This window comes from Miscanthus floridulus, chromosome 18 (assembly GCF_019320115.1).
Source record: "Miscanthus floridulus cultivar M001 chromosome 18, ASM1932011v1, whole genome shotgun sequence".
In the NCBI taxonomy this organism is placed as follows: domain Eukaryota; kingdom Viridiplantae; phylum Streptophyta; class Magnoliopsida; order Poales; family Poaceae; genus Miscanthus; species Miscanthus floridulus.
The window spans coordinates 91,743,753-91,761,958 of record NC_089597.1 but is presented as its reverse complement, the minus strand read 5'-3'; the positions used below and the strand labels follow the sequence as shown (position 1 = coordinate 91,761,958).

Genomic DNA, 18,206 nt, shown 5'->3' with positions numbered 1-18,206 from the left:
AACTGTAAGACCTCCTAGGACGCTCATTAGAAACGTGCCGTGTGTATGGTTAAACTCTTCTTCTTAATTATAATGATACGTAAATCTTTTGCGTATTCGAAAGAAAAAAAAAGTACACAGGGAGCAGGAGTGCAGGATCCTAGCTACATGCACTTCAATGAGCGAGGACCCAGCCATGATGTGCCCATCCGAGGGATAGAATCTGTTCGTCCAGTCCAACTATCTCTTAATTAGGCCCTCTTTAAATTATATCGGCCATGATGTGCCCATCCGACGAATAGAATCTGGTCGTCCAGTCCAACTACCTCTTAATTAGGCCCTCTTTGTGCCCATCCGAGGGATAGAGAATCTGTTCGTCCAGTCCAACTACCTCTTAATTAGGCCCATCGGCCATGATGTGCCCATCCGAGGAATAGAATCTGTTCGTCCAGTCCAATTACCTCTTAATTAGGCCCTCTTTAAATTATATCGTCTGATAGATGAACCAACCTTTAAAGCTGTTGCAGAAGGTTTCAGTGTTGAGCTAGGCGGCGAACCATGTGGAGGCTAAAGATCTCAGAGGGTGGAGGGCCGTGGATGCAGACGGTGAGTGGCTTCCATGGCCGGCAGGTGTGGGAGTTCGACCCCGACGCCGGCACTGACAAAGAGCGCGCCAAGGTGGAGGAGCTTCGTCGGCAGTTCACCGAGAACCGCTTCCGAACGAGGGAATCGCAGGACCTCCTCATGCGCATGCAGGTACCTACATATCCAGCTAAAACCGTTGGTAGATGACACGTCCGCGCGTACCTAGTATAGTTGATACTGCGCGTTATGTAATTTTTTCTCGACCGTAACATGAGGCACGTATTTCATTAAGAGAAAGGTATTACGCTGATCTTGAGCTCATGTAGTATGATTGATGTAACGAGCACAGTTCACGGGACAAAAACATCTGCTCGCGGATATGCCTGCCGCCGCGAAGCTAGAAGATGGAGACGAGGTGACGGAAGAGATTCTGCTGCAGTCGCTGACACGAGCGCTTGACTGGATGTCTGCTCTCCAAGCTGAAGATGGCCATTGGCCTGGTGATTACAGTGGGATTATGTACCTGCTGCCGTTCTGGGTTCGTGTATCTGTGCCTCAACCGTTCACAACTTTTTCACATATGCATGCACACACTTGCTTATATAATATGGCTCTGCCTATAAAAGAAATTAATTAAAGGGAACTCTGTTGTAATTTCCTTTTTTCTCTCTCTTTTGTTTTACAGATTTTCGCTTTGCACATCACAAGATCAATCGATGCTGTCCTATCCAGAGAGCATATACGTGAGATATGCCGTCATATCTACAACCATCAGGTATAACAAGACTATTATAACATAATAGAATACATTATTCTTTTTATAAGAAATCATCATATATATTAAAACAATAAAACAAACCATTATTACAATCATCACGAAAGAAACCATTCAGTCTGTTCGGTTGGCTGGTTCGTATCGTTGCTGGTTCGTGAAGAAGTACTGCTGGCTGATTTGTGTGAGAGAAAAATAGCCACAGCCAAACGAACAGGCTGACGCAGCTCGCTTCACCTAATTACTAATTAAGTATATACTCCATCACATCAAGTATACTACTCCTTTTTTTTTTGTTCTTGCTTAATTAGAACGAGGACGGCGGATGGGGCTTTAACATCTTGGACGAGAGCGCCATGTTTGGAACTTGCTTAAACTACGCCACCTTGAGGCTTCTCGGTGAGGTGGAAAACGATGGATTAGCAAAAGGTCGCGCATGGATCTTGTCCCATGGCACTGCAACTGCAGCGCCACAATGGGCAAAGATCTTACTATCGGTATGCCTTGATGCTTCTGTAAATAGTACTGTCATATACTTGTGTGTGTGTGTGTTCTTTTTTAAAGCGTCGTGGTGTGTTATCTTTTTTCTCCCTCTATAAAAGCCGGATTTTATCTTCTGAAGGGCCCTAATCTAAATTATATCTCGTACAATATAATAAAAAACATAAAGCGTAACCAGGGGTGGTATATGCTGTGACGCGTAATGCCTATCTTTAATACCAATTATTTTCCCTTTTTATTGGCATCGTCAAAAATAAAATGCAACTATTTAGGGGATGTTTGGCTGGCTCCTCCCGAGGGGCAACTTCGGATGAGCCATTGTGGCTTTTCCAAAATAGCTCCGACTCCTCTGCTTTTCATTGGAAAACAGCTCCTCCTACAAAACATTGGTAGGACTCCTCCGGAGGAGCCAGAGCTAGATCCGGGGAGAAGCCCTGCATAACAGGCCCTTAATGTACTGAGAGCATTTCAGTGGCACGGTTAGTAGACATATTTTGATGAATATGTTGGATGTGGAGTGGTATTCACAACTTACACGATTTTTCACTTCTTGAGGATTTAATTAGGCCCTTTTTGGCACAACTCAGTTGCTTCAGTATCATGAGCAACTCTACCGGTAGAGCTGAAGTTGTTTGACAAAACTTCTCATGATAGACAAATTAAAGAAAATAATAAAATGACTGTAATGCCCTTTCCCCCGATCTCTCTTTCTTCCTCATCTCCTTTCCCCATGGCCTCTTTCTTACTCGTGCATGTGTGTCCCCGTGCCCACGCCTGCATTCTTCGATGATGGCCAGTTTTGGTGAAGTGATAGCAAGATCTTCTAATGGTAAGCGCATGTGACAGAAAGCCTGGCGTGGCCCCCTCCGTGAGGACTATCGACGTCCCATCTTCCTTCCCACTATGGCCCCCTCTGCCCTTTCGCAAGTAATGTTGCCCCCCCTAGCCGTCTCGCAGCTGCAACCTCCACTATGACCTTTCTTGTGGGGCCCAAGTATGCGAGCACCAACTAGGGACCAGTGGGCACTAATTCGTGCTAGGAGGTCTTTGATATGTGGCCTGCAGATCTAAAGCTTGGGGGTCTAGTGGGGACATCAACCTCCAATCTTGAGTGATGGCGGTACATATCTAGTGGTGTGGCGCGACACATATCTAGTGGATTAGGGCAACAGGTATGGGCAAAGGCTGGATCTAGCAACAAGGTGGTGTCGTTATCTTGGACCTTGGGTAACCTCTTCATTAGGGTAAACACCCAAGTGGGACATGGTGCACTGAGCAAGTTATGTAAGAGGCCCAAAACAGACATCTACTTGGTGTACAAGGCATGGCAAGATGTACTTAGAAACCAACTCCATTCAACCAGATTTTGTTGTGACAAACTAGGAAACCAACCTATAAACCAATCAACACTCTATTTGTAACCCTACACCTGGACTATATAAGGAGGGGTAGGGACAAGCTGATCGGTCATCTCAGATCATCCTGAACCCGAATAGATCGAGATCATCCTCCATTGTCACACCCAATTTTAAGGATAAAATTGAATGCATAAAACTTATGTGTGCCCAGGGATCAGTCACACACATAAGTTGACAAATAACATAAAGTATCATCACGGTGTTTCTTACATCACGATTAATACCATCACATAGTCTTACACAACACAACAGAAAATAAAAAGATAGCTCTCTCGTGGAAGCTCCAACACAGGGACGGTCAAATGGTTGACCACAAGCCTAAAAGTCCTCTGGAAACTCCTCATACTCGTTGACATCTATTACCACTACAAAAAAATTGGGCTTTTATAACAAACTAAAAGTGTCATGGAAAGTACAGAATTTGTCATAAAATGAATGGTATGACGAAAAACCACCGTCATGAAGGTCGTCATATAACGACCGTCACAAAATGTACCTTGTGACGAAAATATGGAAAACCGTCACAAAATGTGATGACCTTTTGTGACGGTTTTGTTGTGTCGTCATCTATTGTTGTCATTTAATGACAACTGTAACTGTCACATATTGGTTGGTCAACTCATCACCTAATACGCCAACCGTCATAAATTGTCCTGGGAACCCTGATTTAGACAAGCTTTTGTGATGAATGTGGGTCATCATAAAATTACCTTCATTCGATGACGAATGTGGCATTGCCATATGTATTAATTCAATGACGAATGTCACACAGATGTTTCCAGCATTCTCATCACAGCTCATACATATCAGCCAAGCCATCATCCACATACATTCCAGACCATAAGACAAGACACAATTGCTTGCAGGTTCAAACATCACACTAGTAGCATGTTTCATCACATAAGGTCAAACATACAAACAGATGCAAATAAGATGCACATAGTTTTCGACAACATAGTGCACAAAGTCGTTCCAACAAACACAGAGAAAGTTTGGTGTTCTCACAATGTAGCAAAAGATTAGGCAAAGGCATCATCAACTGAAACATTGTGCAGACCTACCTCAATCTTTCTGAAGTTTCAGCACATCTCGCTTCCTAGCAGCATCCTCTCTTTCTGCTTGGAGTGTTGCCTCAAATTGAGCTTCTACTTTAGTGCTTCTTCTGGTTCTCTTTCCTTCTCTTCAAGCATATGTTCCTACATAGCATGAATCCACTTAACAAGGTCATACAAGTGTTCACCAGGCATTTACTTGAGTAAAGTACATGTATCCAATAATTATGTAACTTACATATATCTCATTTACAAGAGGAGTACGACCATTTTGTGGACTATTCATACATTCCCCATTTTGTAGTCATATATTTACTGAATCTGGATTTTTTTACAACTGGACTCTCAAATATGATATACAACTAGAGCAATGTCACCTTTATTTTACAGAAAGCAACACCAATTTGTCCACTAATAAGCCCCAATGACCGGATGTTAAGCAAAAAACATGCAATCTGTATGCATATCTTCCCCTCATTATAACTACTGTATGCTGGTAATGCCAATGCTACTGACATTGCATTCCCATAACCAAAAGAGCAACTTGAGTAAAAATAACATTGCAGATAGGTAGCATTCTACTTTAGTCATTCTTACATTTTGTTTTCTCTATATAAATTTGGATAATTAGTTTGCAGTTCAGAGTACTAGCCATATTTCTACTAACTAAATTGCTTTATTAAATCACTAGCAAGGCAGTGCTAGTAACGATTAAAGTACTAGCCATATTTCTACTAAATAATCAAGCAGCAAGTCCAGGTTCAGTTCGAGAATAGTTAATAGCAGCCAAATTTAAAATGGCTAAGTATTATAGAGCAACAAACCCAATCATCTATTACTTATCAAGTACAGGTTTAGTTCGAGAATAGTTAATAGCAGCCAATGCACATAACCAGTTAACTTTGATAACTCGGAGTTTAGAGAAATAAACAAGTCCAGGTTCAATGCAGTAAGTAAGGACAGGTTTCATAAAAAAGCTTGTACTGTAATAATAAAGCTGCAACAGGGAAGGGGATATGATTCATAGTCTACCTTCTTTTCTTCATAGGCTTGATTTTAATGATGCCCCCAAAGAGACTTTCCTGACAACTTATTAGTCATCCTGCTCAATGATCAAAGAGATATGACAATCATGAGGACTACTATAAGTACTAAACTGACAAGAAAGTTTACTGCATGAGAACATCTGCAGTATGATACAGAAACTGGGGAGAACTAATTGCCATTCCTTAAATTATAATATGGTTCAGTGTACAATTATGTGGAGGTATGACGTAACTACAAACAAGAATTGCAGTGATAAATGTGCAAACTCTGATGACAAAACATATAAGGAGCCATGTACAAGACTCCAGCACCAACGAAAACAATTGCAGCAACACCTAATCTGTATATGGCAGAAACACTTATCTATCAATCACATCTACATAAGCAGCACCCACACATGCTAAGTCATGTCAATACCAATTACCAATACATCCTGTGACTAGAAAATTGACGGCTACATACAATGGAATGAGGTCAGACAAGTTACACATTGTTCTCCCTCATACTAACTCCAACAATTATAGCAACAGATTTTTTTCTAATATATGAAAATCGATTGGATTTGTACAGCAATAAACAACTAGCTATCAGTACTTCATCCAATTTAAAAATCTGTTGCTATCTGCGTTGCCCTCCAACAAACTTCATCTATAATAAGCAAACAGCTAGCATGTCTTGGGCACAGCAAAATCTTCGCTTGTGAGACAAAAAAAAGGGGCACCAATAGGATAGTGCAGATCTTTGAACCGAAGTATCATCCACTGACCGTATAATGTCTTGGGCACAGCAAAATCTGATAGTAACTCGATGCTGCGTAAGCACTGCTCGCACGCAGTGCAGACAAGGACAGCAGCACAAAAGCAAAGGGAAGGACAATCCAATTGCGTCGGTCGGATCTAAGAAGAGCGGCAGCGCTAAGATCTGAGGAGGTAGCGAGGGGGGCCAGAGGCGCACCTTCTGGTAGGTCGAGGAGCGGGCGCGCATCGCAGTTGCAGTCGCAGGTGGGGCACATGGCCGTCGCTATGAGCGCCTCCACGGCATACCAGTAGAGCTGCGGGCCAACGATGTAGGCAGCGAGGCCGAGGCCGAGCAGCGCCACCAACGCAGTCACCAGCGCTAGGCTCGAGCCCCACACCGCGACGCCCCACCTCTCGCCATTGAGCAACCGCTCGAGGGGGCAGTGGAGTTTGGACTTTGGAGTTGGACCGGTGGAGAGGCAGGTCGCCGGCGTGGCGCGGCGTAGTGCTGGGGGTTAAAGGAGTCGGGGGAGAGGGAGCGTATCAGTGGAGGCGGAACAGACCCGGGGAGGAGCGGGAGGCGTCGATCCAGAGCTCGGCGATCTAGGGTTTCGGCTAGGTTTCATCTCCACCGTCAATCTAGTCCATCCAACGGTGGAGATGGAGATGAGGTTGCTGGGCCTTGGGCCTTGCGTTGAGCAGAGATAGTTTAGCTCATTATTTACTATTTTTTATTATTTATTATTTTCTATTTCTTATTGATTAAGGCAATTTTGGAGAAGCAAATGATTTTAAATAGGAAAGTTATCAACAACAAAGTTTTAGGACTCATCGATATCTATAACTTTTGTTTTGGTCATTTTTCCATGCGACTTTGTATGAACAGTTCGAAATTTGAATTTCAAAATATTTGAACTTCAAACACAAGTTTAGGATAGTAACTGATTTCAAATGAAAAGGTCATAAACAACAAAGTTGTATAACTCATCGAGATCTACAACTTTTATTTTGGTCATTTCTTTATCCGACAAAGTAATAGTAACATTGTTCACAATTTTTATATCTCTCATATGGTTTCATTAAACTATAAAAGAGATAAGTAAATTTTATGAACAATGTTACTATCACATTGTCGGATGAAGAAATGACCAAAATAAAAGTTATAGATTTTGATGAGTCTACCAACTTTTATGTTTATGACTTTTTCATTTGAAATCATTTTCTGTTTCAAAATGTTGTTTGAAGTTGCTATTTTTGAAAATTCAAATTTTGAATTGATAAAACAAAGTCACATGAAAAGATGACAAAAATAATAGTTGTAAGAGCACAATAAATTGATAGAAAATGATTTTAGAAAATTTTAGGAAAAAATCACTAAATTTAAAGTTAGTATGAGGGAGAAAAACTAGTTACAAGTTTTAGAGATAGATTAAAAAGAAAAACTGCGCTCATTCATATGATTTGTGAGAACTTCAGTATATAAGATCTTCGAACATAATTTTAGGAGAGTAAATGATTTTAAATGAAAAAGTTGTAAACAACAAAGTTGTAGAGCTCATTGAGACCTACAATTTTGGTCCTGGTCATTTCTTCATCCGAATTCGTTTAGGTAATTTTAAATTTGAGTTTCAAAATTTGATAAATTCGAATAGAATTTTGACATAGTAAAATGGTTTCAAATGAAAAAGTGAGCAACAACAAAGTTGTACAACTCATCAAGATATGTAACTTTGGTCTTGGTCATTTCTTCATCTAAATTTCTTTGAACAATTTAAAGCTCTTGAATTTGAACTCAAAATGGATTTAAAAATTAAAAAAAGAAAAAAATATCTCTCTGGTCTTACTCTTTCAGGCCTGGCCTGTCTCCCTCCACCCGCGCCCCCTCTTCCTTTTCACCTAGGCCTAGGCCCAGTTTCGAGCCCAACGTCGCCCGCACATTATCCCTCTCCCACGTTGGGCTAGCCCAGAGCCAAGACCAAGTTCCAGCTCCTACTAGGGTATATTGATGTCGAGGCCGTCATATTTGACAAAACATTTAGTGATGCTCTACTGCCGTCACATAATAACTCTATATATCGTCATAAATTCGCTACTATCGGCCGGCTACCTAAGAATTACATTTTATGACGATCCTTGGTACCTTTACGTGACAAAAGAAAAAGAATCGTCATATATAGTTCTGACAGTCCAGATTTTATGACGCTATAGACCTTTGCGTCATATTATGATATATTATATGACAATAATTTCTCCCATCATGAGGATTAATGTCATAGAAGGAAGGGTTTTTTGTAGTGTACCCATCCGGGATTTTTATCCAAATATAGAAAGTAAACAAGCGTAAGTACTTCCCGTACTTAACAAGATAACATGGGGTTATGAAAGCCCAAAAGGATGACTCTGGTTTACTGTAGTTAGCACTTTTAGTAAGTCAAGATTTTATCAACTATTATCAAGTTATGCTTAAGCCCCAATTAAACCCACATGATCAGATATAAGAATCAATTGTATCATATTATCATCATAGAACATCATAAATGAACAACAATGAATAACCAGTTATTCTATGAGTTTTCCGGGCCGCTCGTGACCATGAGCACGGCTGTTATAACAGTTTGTAACCCTCTGCAGAGGTCATACACATTCACCGTGAGTCGTGATTCCCATATGTCTAGGTTAATTACTCCCATATAACTGCTAAGGTGAGCGGGCGGGGTACACTATGAAGCCATTTCATAGGTTTTTCTAACAAGTTAGGGCCGCTAGGTTTCCTCGGCAGGAAGATGTAGGAACCCCCCTTTCCTATGGCACAAATCCTTCATGGCTATACACATAGGAACAGAGGCAGCCCTATACCCAACGTGGCAAGCCCCTTTTGCGCCATAAAGGTAACCTCTAACAAGCTAGAAAAGATCCTATTACTGAGCTAAAGTTAGAGCCATGTGACCCTCACGGTTGCACTATCAGTCCTAGCTTTTGCCGACAGATAAGTCCTTATGGAGGGCCGAGAGCATCATGATCAAAAGTCATTTGCTTCTTCGCCCTATAATTCAGTTGTTTAAAAGCAACTTTTACCTTTTCTTTCCATAGAACCATTATTCATTATTTGGATCATGTACAGTTACATTGAGCGCTAGCAAACTACCCATGTGCATATAACCCTTAGGAGATAAGGAAAATAGGATATTCAACCACTAGGATGTCCTTACGGGTATCAAAATTAGACACATGCAAAAGAGTAATTAATAAATGGTGAATAGGACATCAAGGTAGATCCCATGCTGTACTTGCCTTAGTTAACAAACTCCTGCTGGTCCTGCTGGTCATCAAAGAACTCTTGGTCTCCAACGTTCTCCTCACCGTCTGAACACGACCAACACGGCAACATACAACATTTCAGGAACATTCATGCAAAGCAAACAAACCTATAGTTAGAATAGTACACCAGCAGTATATAAAATAGGATAAAATGTTTATGAAAAGAATCTATGTCTCTCTACGATCATGTCAACGCGAAGTTCACGAAAATCAGAGCTAAAACGCGAAAGTTATGAATTAAACGAGGTTTCCTATAGCAATTTATTTAATTAAATCTAACCTCAAAATTTAAATGTTGCAAACATGTTTGACAGTGGTGTTAACATGTAGAAAACTTTATTATGAATCAACGCAATTTGAACGGGTCGAATCGGAGTTAAAACGAAGTTTTTATGAGTAAAACAAATCCAGTGGCATTTCTGTAATTAGAATAAACTATTTTAGATTTAAAATAAATGAAAGGGATATTCGGATTTAATTGACTGAGGGACGGCGGGCATAAATTGCCAAAAACTGAGGGACCCTTTAGCAACTTTGCCACGGTGAAGGGGTATCGGCCACCCTGGGCCGTTGATCAAGCGATGGACGGCTCAGATTAGAGCTAGGGGAAGAGAGAGAAGGCCAGCGGCCGGAACAGGGCTCCGGTCGGCGGCGTCGCCATTGCCGGCGACGAGGAGGTCATCGGTGAGCCGGAAACATAGCCTTTGTGCCATGGTTCGATGAACCGAGGGCACCGAGGAAGAGAGGGGGTGAAGGCGATCTCGCCCAGGCCAAGAACACGGTCGGAGGGCGCAGCCGACGCGGTGGTCACCATGGCCGGCGGCGTGAAGGTCCATGGCGCTCGCAGATTGGGCCCTAGAGTCCATGAAACACAAAATTAAAGGCATGGGGAGAAGGAGGGGAGCAAGGGGGTCTCACCGTGGAGGAAAACAAAGATGGAGGTGGCTCGGGGATGATGGACCGCGCGGAGGGACGGACGGCGGACCTCGACGCTATGGTTGCACCTTCCGCGTGCACGGGCGAATTCGAGAGTGGAGCGGGGGAGGCAGCAGGGAGGGTGGCGACGGGCTCGGCTCCTTTATAAAGGCTAGGGCGTGGGGGAAGACGCTCCCACAACGCGAGGTGGGCACAGCGGCGGTTGTGGCTTGACCGGGCGTGGGGCGCGGGAGGTGGGTGACGGCGCCGACACGTGGGCCCAGGCCATCAGCGGGGAGAGAAGGAGGGAGGGTGCAGCGGCAACGGTTGCCTGCCCTGATTGGGCCGGCCCAGGAAGGAAACGGGAGGAGGGGAAAGGAGAACGGCGAGTGGGCCAGCTCGGCCAGAGCGAGCTGGGCCAGCGGGGAAATGGGCCAGCAGGCTAGAATGAGGAAGGGAGGGGAAGAAAGAAGAAAACCTTTTTCTTTTTATTTTCTAGAGTTTTAGCAAATCATTTTCAACTTGATTTTGAATCCAATTCAAATTTGGTCAAAACCAATCATTACAAAAATAAATGTGCACCAGCATGTATACATCAGGAGGTTACTAACCTTATATTTGATTTTAATTCCACAAAAAATATTATTTTCCTATATTTGAATGCACACATAATTACATAAATAAATCAAATTTTACTATTTTAAAAGAGTAAAAAATTTAGGGTGTTACATCCATATAGCTCCACCCATAGACATATTGTTATGATCCTCTACTCAAAACCGGCTTCAAGTGCATGGTGCGTAATTTAAGAAATAAAGTCATCATCTAAACTAAACATAGGGTACCCTGTACCTGTACCTGAACTAATATAAATATGTGTCCCATGTACTAATTCTTCTAAGCTATTGTCGTGATACACAAATTACCAAGTCGGATGCAAAATTCTATGAAATTTTGCGTGCTAGGTAGGGGACCATCATGCGCAGGCAGATCATACAGATCAGAGGGCTTTGGACCTTTGATAGCCCAAACTATGTCATCGATCATCATCTCACAGCGGCCCTCGTTGGCAGCTTACCACGACCTTTGTTGTCCTACGATAGCCGTCGTTGGCAGACCGTCGTGACCTTTGTTGTCTTACGGTAGCCCTCATCGGTAGCCCACCACAATCTTCATCATCCCATGATGGCCCTCGTCAGGAGCCTACAACAACCTTTAAACTCCAATTATTAAAATATATGTAATAAAGTAATCTATGTAGATGTGGAACTAAGTTTTGCTAAGTGTGTAGCTATCTCTGACGTAAAAGACATATGCAACCTAGGTTCCAATCCTATCACTAGTCTAGCAAGCTAAACTAGGAATGTAAAGCACACAACCTAAGTACACAATATAAATATGGAAGCTTAATTGAGAAGAGATGCAAACTCCCGTTGATGATTACGGTATTTTTACTGAGGTATCGAGAAGCTCCTCACTTCCCACTTGTCCTCTTTGGAGCCCCTCACAAGAATGCCCTCATAAGGGCCAAGCTTTAGGTTGGGTAACTCCATAGATATCCCCTGATCCTTCCGAGATGGCCTCTTTCCAGACTGCTCCTGGTTGTCTTCACTATCGAGCTTCTGGCCAAACCACCATAGGCCTTGTTCCATCTAGTCCACAATGGCGGCCACACCACAAATGTGGTTGGTGTGGTCTCGCAAGACTACAAGTCCCTCCGATGTATAGCAATGACGCGCACAAACACCAAGTGGCAAGAGGTATGAAAACCTCGCTAAACACTAGGCCTAAACATAGAATAAGCACTAATATGGTGTCTAACTAGCCTAAGAACTTTGCAAATCACCTACACTAATCATCTAATCTTCTATTAAGCACTCGTGGTGGCTAGAGAACTTGGGAGAGTGTCCCTACACTCCAATATCTTTAGCACACTCTAACACCATTAAAAGTGTCGACCATGGGGGTATAAATAGGCCCCCAAAAGGAACTAGCCATTGGGCAAAGGCAGCTGCATCCTGTATAGTCACCAGATGATACAGTGGTTATTATTCAGTATAGCTCTGCGTATGATACGACCTAGGGCTTTCCTAGGGTTACGCGACCTCGACGGCCACTGCAAGGATTTACCCTTGATACAATGGCCTAAAAGTGTTGCAATATGCCAAAAATGGTTGCAATAGACAAAATTGCAACATAAAAATTTGGTTGGGAGGCATTGCCGCAGTAACCGTGGTCTAAAGTTTGCACCATAGTTTATTCTGGTGTTGCAATTAGTTTTTCCCTATTGCAACACAATGGAGTGTTGTTACAACACCATATAGTGTTGCAAGCCATAGCATAAGCAACCAACGTGGGTGTTGCAATAGTAACTATTGCAACATACCCAGTGTTGCTAGAGATACCTGTTACCACATACCCACAGAGTGGCAATAGGTGCACTAGCAACGACAATAGGTGTTGCAATAGACCTTATTGCCACGCATCATTAGCATTGCAATAGATGGACCGTCTATTGCCACACTATCTCTATGGTTGCTATAGATGGAACCCTCTATTGCCACGACAAATATTTGGTTGCTATAAGCGAAACCCTCTATTGCCACACTAAATGTTTTGGTTGCTATAGGTGCACTCTCTATTGCCACGATTAATGCTTGGCTGCCATAGGTTGAAGCCTCTATTGCCACGATCAATGCTTGGTTGCTATAGATGGAGTCTTATATTGCCACACTAAATATTTAGTTGCTATAGTTGAACCCTGTATTGTCACATGTATTGTTGCGTTGTTAGTCTTTTACCACACCCATTTGTTGCTATAGCATTATTGCCATAGCAAATGATTATGCCAATAGTTGATCAACGCTTTTAGTAGAATGAAACAATATTTGCATGCAATTAATTTTTAGAACAACAATATATGGTAAATAAAGCATTTAGACAACCATTAAACCAAAATATGCTTTGTTTGTAGAAATCATTAATAAAATCATCCAAATCTAATAAGTTGTCCAACACACGCACAACTCACACATAAGGTATCAAACACACTTCACATCAAAATCTAATAAGTTGTCTAGCACTGCAACAAAGGTTTATGAAGCTGGTCACGTCAGTTTTGTTCTCAGTTCAGCTCAATGGTGATTTCCTGGAATCTTTTGTGCCGACACGAGGAGTTAGACAAGGCGACCCGATTTCACCGTATCTTTTCTTGTTAGCAGCAGAGGGCCTTTCGTGCCTCTTAAGATCAAGGAATCAATCATCAGCACTCAATGGCACTAGGGTGGCACCGTCAGCTCCGATGGTTAACCACCTACTCTTTACAGATGATAGTCTGCTATTTTTCAAGGCGGATGGGGCGAATGCTCGAGCGATGAAGGATGTGTTGAGCATTTATTGTCAAGCTTCAGGCCAGCAAATTAATATGGAAAACCATCAATCCATTTTGCTAAGGGTTGTGGCCAAAGCTTGAGGGAAGAGATCAAGGATATTCTTGAGGTACAAACTGAAACATTAAAGGAGAAATATTTAGGCATGCCATCAGATGTGGGCTCATCGATAAATGGAGCTTTCAGATACTTAAAGGATGGGGTTTGGGACAAAGTTCAAGGATGGATGGATCAATGCCTTCTGGCTGGTGAGAAAGAGGTTCTCATCAAATCAGTTGCTCAAGCTATTCCAACATTCTCCATGTCCTGCTTGAAATTGCCCCGCAGACTATGCCAACATATAGATGGTTTGTTGCACAAATTTTGGTGGGGATGTAAAGACGGTAAGCAGAAGACATGTTGGGTGGCGTGGGATGACATCACTCTACCAAAGGGCCTCGATGGTCTTGGTTTTAGAGACATGGAATTGTTCAACCTTGCACTCTTAGCGAAACAAGCATGGAGGATGTTATAGGATGGTAGCTCGCTGAGTGCCAGGGTGTTAAAATCAGTCTACTTCCTAGATAGAGACTTTCTGGCAGCAGAGATCGGATCATCACCCTCTCGTATTTGGCGCTCAATTCTTGAAGGCCGAGAGGAGTTGAATGGAGGCCTCATAAGACAGATAGGGATAGGAGAAACGACCAACATTTGGTCGATGGATTGGCTACCGTCAGCTGGATTGAGGAGGTTGGTTCCCACCAATCGGGTTAACCCTCCTCAATTGGTCAGTGAACTTATAAACTCAGCATCGCCGTCCTGGGATCGAGAGAAGCTGATGGAATTCTTTACAACAACGGATATGGCTGTGATCACAAGTATTCCACTCAGTACAAGGCGACAATAGGATTTTTGGGCCTAGAACTTTGAGAAGCGTGGTCTCTTGTCGGTCCATTCGGCATATAGAATGCTTGCACACCGTAAGTCTCTAGCTAGATCAGCGTGTGCCTCGAATAGATAGGCTGTGTAGAAGGAGTGGTCTATGTTGTGGGGAATCAAAGTTCCCTCCAAAGTGTGGGTGTTTTTGTGGAGACTTGCTAGGTGTTCTCTCCCATCAAAAGATGTTCTCCTCCACAAGAACATGTCTGATAGCAGTGCGTGCTCCATCGGTGGAGCTGGAGATTCATGGCGACACTCTGTGTCTGGGCACCAAAGAAGGATGAGATAACTAAGCACATTTGTCGTATTGACGATCAGGAAGCAAAGGGCTGGTTGGCAGCAGTGATGCAATCCCTAAAGCATGAGGACCTAGTTTGGGTCACCGTGACCCTTTGGGCTATTTGGTATGCTTGAAGGAAAGCTATTCATGAAGATGTTTATCAAAGCCCGCTCTCGACTCATAATTTTGTCACTAGTTTTGTGGCTAACCTCCAATTGGTGCAACCAAAAGTGAAGGGTCGACCTGCTGTTCAGAGCAGCAACACTCGCTGGATTCCTCCCCCAGTGGGGCTAATGAAGATTAACGTTGATGCAGCCTTGGCTAAGAACTTAGGAATTGTTGTTGCTACAGTTGTTGCATGCGACTTTGTTGGATGCTTCTTGGGGCCTCGGCGGTATCATGTAAAGAAGGCTAGGCTCTTGCTAGCGACTTGCTACTTCAGGACTTCAGAGTGGCATGTGACAATGCTAGAGTTGTTGCAAGTATACGTGAAGGTAGTATGGGCTCTTATGGGCACATTGTCCAAGAAATTAGAGCTAGATCGAATGATTTTAGATTTATTGAGTTCATCCATGAGGGGAGACGATCAAATGTGGATGCTCATAATCTTGCTAGGAGTTGTATCTATGCTAATTTAGTGAGACATGTTTGGTTTGTATCTCTGCCTAATGGCATCTGTACTTCTTATGAAGAATAATAGAGGTCTATTCTACTTAAAAAATAGATGATCCAGTGCCACTATTATAGAAAACTTAACCATGGCGAGCATCCCATCCACCTCCGCAAAAAGGTCACGGTTAATCCAGCCTTAACGGAGGCGACTAGTCACCCGCCTCGGTAAATCAAATAAAAAAACAAAAAATGAAAACCCGTGGACAAGCCCAGTGACCCATGGGCCCACCGAGCCCATCCACGTGTCACTGTCATTGTCGCTTGTCGGGTCCGCCACTAGGAGGAGCACCACCACTAGATCTGGCCTCTCGACCACCGGATCCAGCCTCCTTACCACCGAATTCCTCTCCCCGCCACTGGATTCCTCGCAGATCCACCACTCGGGGTGCCTCCACTAGATCTACGTGCCCTCCACCGAATTCGCTGCTCGCAGATCTGCCACTCAGGGTGCCTCCACTGGATCCATAGCGCCTACGCTGCTGGCCTAGCCCTCCACTGGATCCACCTCATCCATGCCACCGTTCACATCTTGCACCGGATCCGCCCACACCCAAGGTAGAGACACTAAGGTGGCACCAAGGTGGAGGCGGAGGAGCTCATCACCAGTGACCCCTTGCTCAGAGAGAGAGGCGCTGTCACGATGGAGGAAGGGAAGGGGTGCCATCATAGTGATGGAAGGGAAGGGGCCTCGTCATGGTGGAAGAGGAAAGCAAGGGGCGCCACGCACGGGTGAGATGAAGGGAAGGGTGGCGCTGAGAGAGAGAGGGAGAGCACACGGTGCTAAAAGAGAGAGGGAGTGCACGGGGCATTGAGGAGAGTGCGATCGAGTTGGGGAGGGAGGAACGTGGGGGAAGAGAGAGGGCTGCGGCTGAGGGAGGATCACGGGGGAGAGAGACGGGTGAGGGAGAGTGCGGCTGAGGGAGTTAGATGGGTAAGGGAGAGAGTGTTTTTAGGGTTTTTTATTTCATTTATATATTGGAGATGATAGTGGGCTGGTGTGGGGTAGCAGGCTGGACCTAATTTACCGAGGCGGTTGAGTTAGAATGCCCACCTCGGTTAATGATTTATCGAGGCGGTTGCGTTAGGATGACTGCCTCGGTTAATCTATATTAACGGAGGTGGGCATGTTAGGTTGCCTGCCTCCGTTAATGATTAACCGAGGCGGTTGCTAGGCAGGCAGCCGGCCACCAAATAATGGAGGCAGGCAACCAGCCCGCCTGCCTCCAAGCCCCAAAATGAAATGCCTTGGTTAAGTATTTCTGTAGTAGTGTGGTACCACCGGACTAATCCAGTTCTTGTCCCCGAAGTAGCCATTGGAAACTAGCATTACCGATCATTGGTGTAGTGCATAGTCTAGTGCGCCAACTCCAGTACTGACGGAATAATCCAATTAGTATAACTCCTCTCGGTCCTAGTCTTCTACATTCACCAGACATGATCTATTGATCCGGTGCCTTACACCGGACTAACCGGTGCTCGTTTTTGCTCTCTAGAACCTCTCTAGTGGTGACCTATTGATCTAGTGGTCTTCAACTATTCACTTCGGACTAATCTGGTGAGTAGTGGTTCCCTTGGTGAATAGTACCCATGCTTGATTCGGTGAAAGCTTCTTGTGAGCATCGGACTAATCCGGTGAAACTTCAAAACCCTAGCTGCTGCCCTATTGACTGCATGGTCCGGTGTTGTCCTGCTGTGAGCACTAGACTCATCCAGTGGTGCTTAAATAATACCATTTGACTTCTTGCATCACTTGTAGGTCTTCAACATGTCTTATAGTGTCTTGCTTGAGGTATTGATCATCTAGATCATCACTTTGCCTTAGTTCAAGTCCACCTTGTATCCATTGGACCTATACCTTGTATACTAGCAAATATCACTAGTCCAAATGTTCATGTTGTTCATCAAACACCAAACACCAAACCCATAGATACATTGTTCTTATAGCCTCTAATCGGTTGTCCCAGATCACCCCGATTAGATTGAGAACATCCTCCAGATTTTTTCACTAATAGACACATTGTTGCTATCCCCTACTCGCAACTGACTCTGAGCACATGGCACATATGCATTAAAGATCACCACCTACACTGTAAGTAGAGTGCACTATACCTAAACCAGTATAAATCTATGGCTTGGGTGCTATGCTCTACACATGGAGGAGATGTAGAGGCATGGAAGAGGTGGTCCAACTGTCTGCGACATCCACACCATTGGTGGTGGCTCGTGTGGACCCGACATGGTGATGAGAACCTCGTGGTTTGGCCCACATGGAGTTATTTTTATCGATTTATAGAGGCGGCATGCACCCTGCTTATGTTGCTTCTTATTAACACATACATCTTACCAAAGATGAGCTCGGCGCCTGCCTATGGAAAGCGGAACCCAAGGTCAAGAGCTAAGGCATAGACAATATACCAACACATGCAACATCTAGCGTGGAGTGGGTCAGGGCTTGTTTGGACCTAGACGACATCCTTTGGCACCATTGGAGACCTTGATGGCATACTAAGACAAGTTTAGGGACCTAAAATTGTATTTTTGGGTCATTGAGGCCTGAATGGCACTATAGGACATGTTTAGGGACCCAAAAGTACATTTTCTATGATTGGGGACCAAAATGATA

General features: G+C 43.7%; 1 protein-coding gene across 1 annotated transcript in view; it reads left to right on the top strand.

The window, feature by feature from the left end:
- Positions 1-450: 450 nt before the first annotated feature.
- Positions 451-18,206, top strand: part of LOC136521254 (achilleol B synthase-like) — a 57,544-nt gene continuing 39,788 nt past the window's right edge. Inside the window, exons 1-4 of the mRNA XM_066514955.1 lie at positions 451-735; positions 914-1,102; positions 1,250-1,339; positions 1,648-1,833. Of these exons, the coding sequence (XP_066371052.1) occupies positions 538-735; positions 914-1,102; positions 1,250-1,339; positions 1,648-1,833 (663 nt within the window). The 5' untranslated portion in view covers positions 451-537. The remainder of the gene's footprint in view (positions 736-913; positions 1,103-1,249; positions 1,340-1,647; positions 1,834-18,206) is intronic.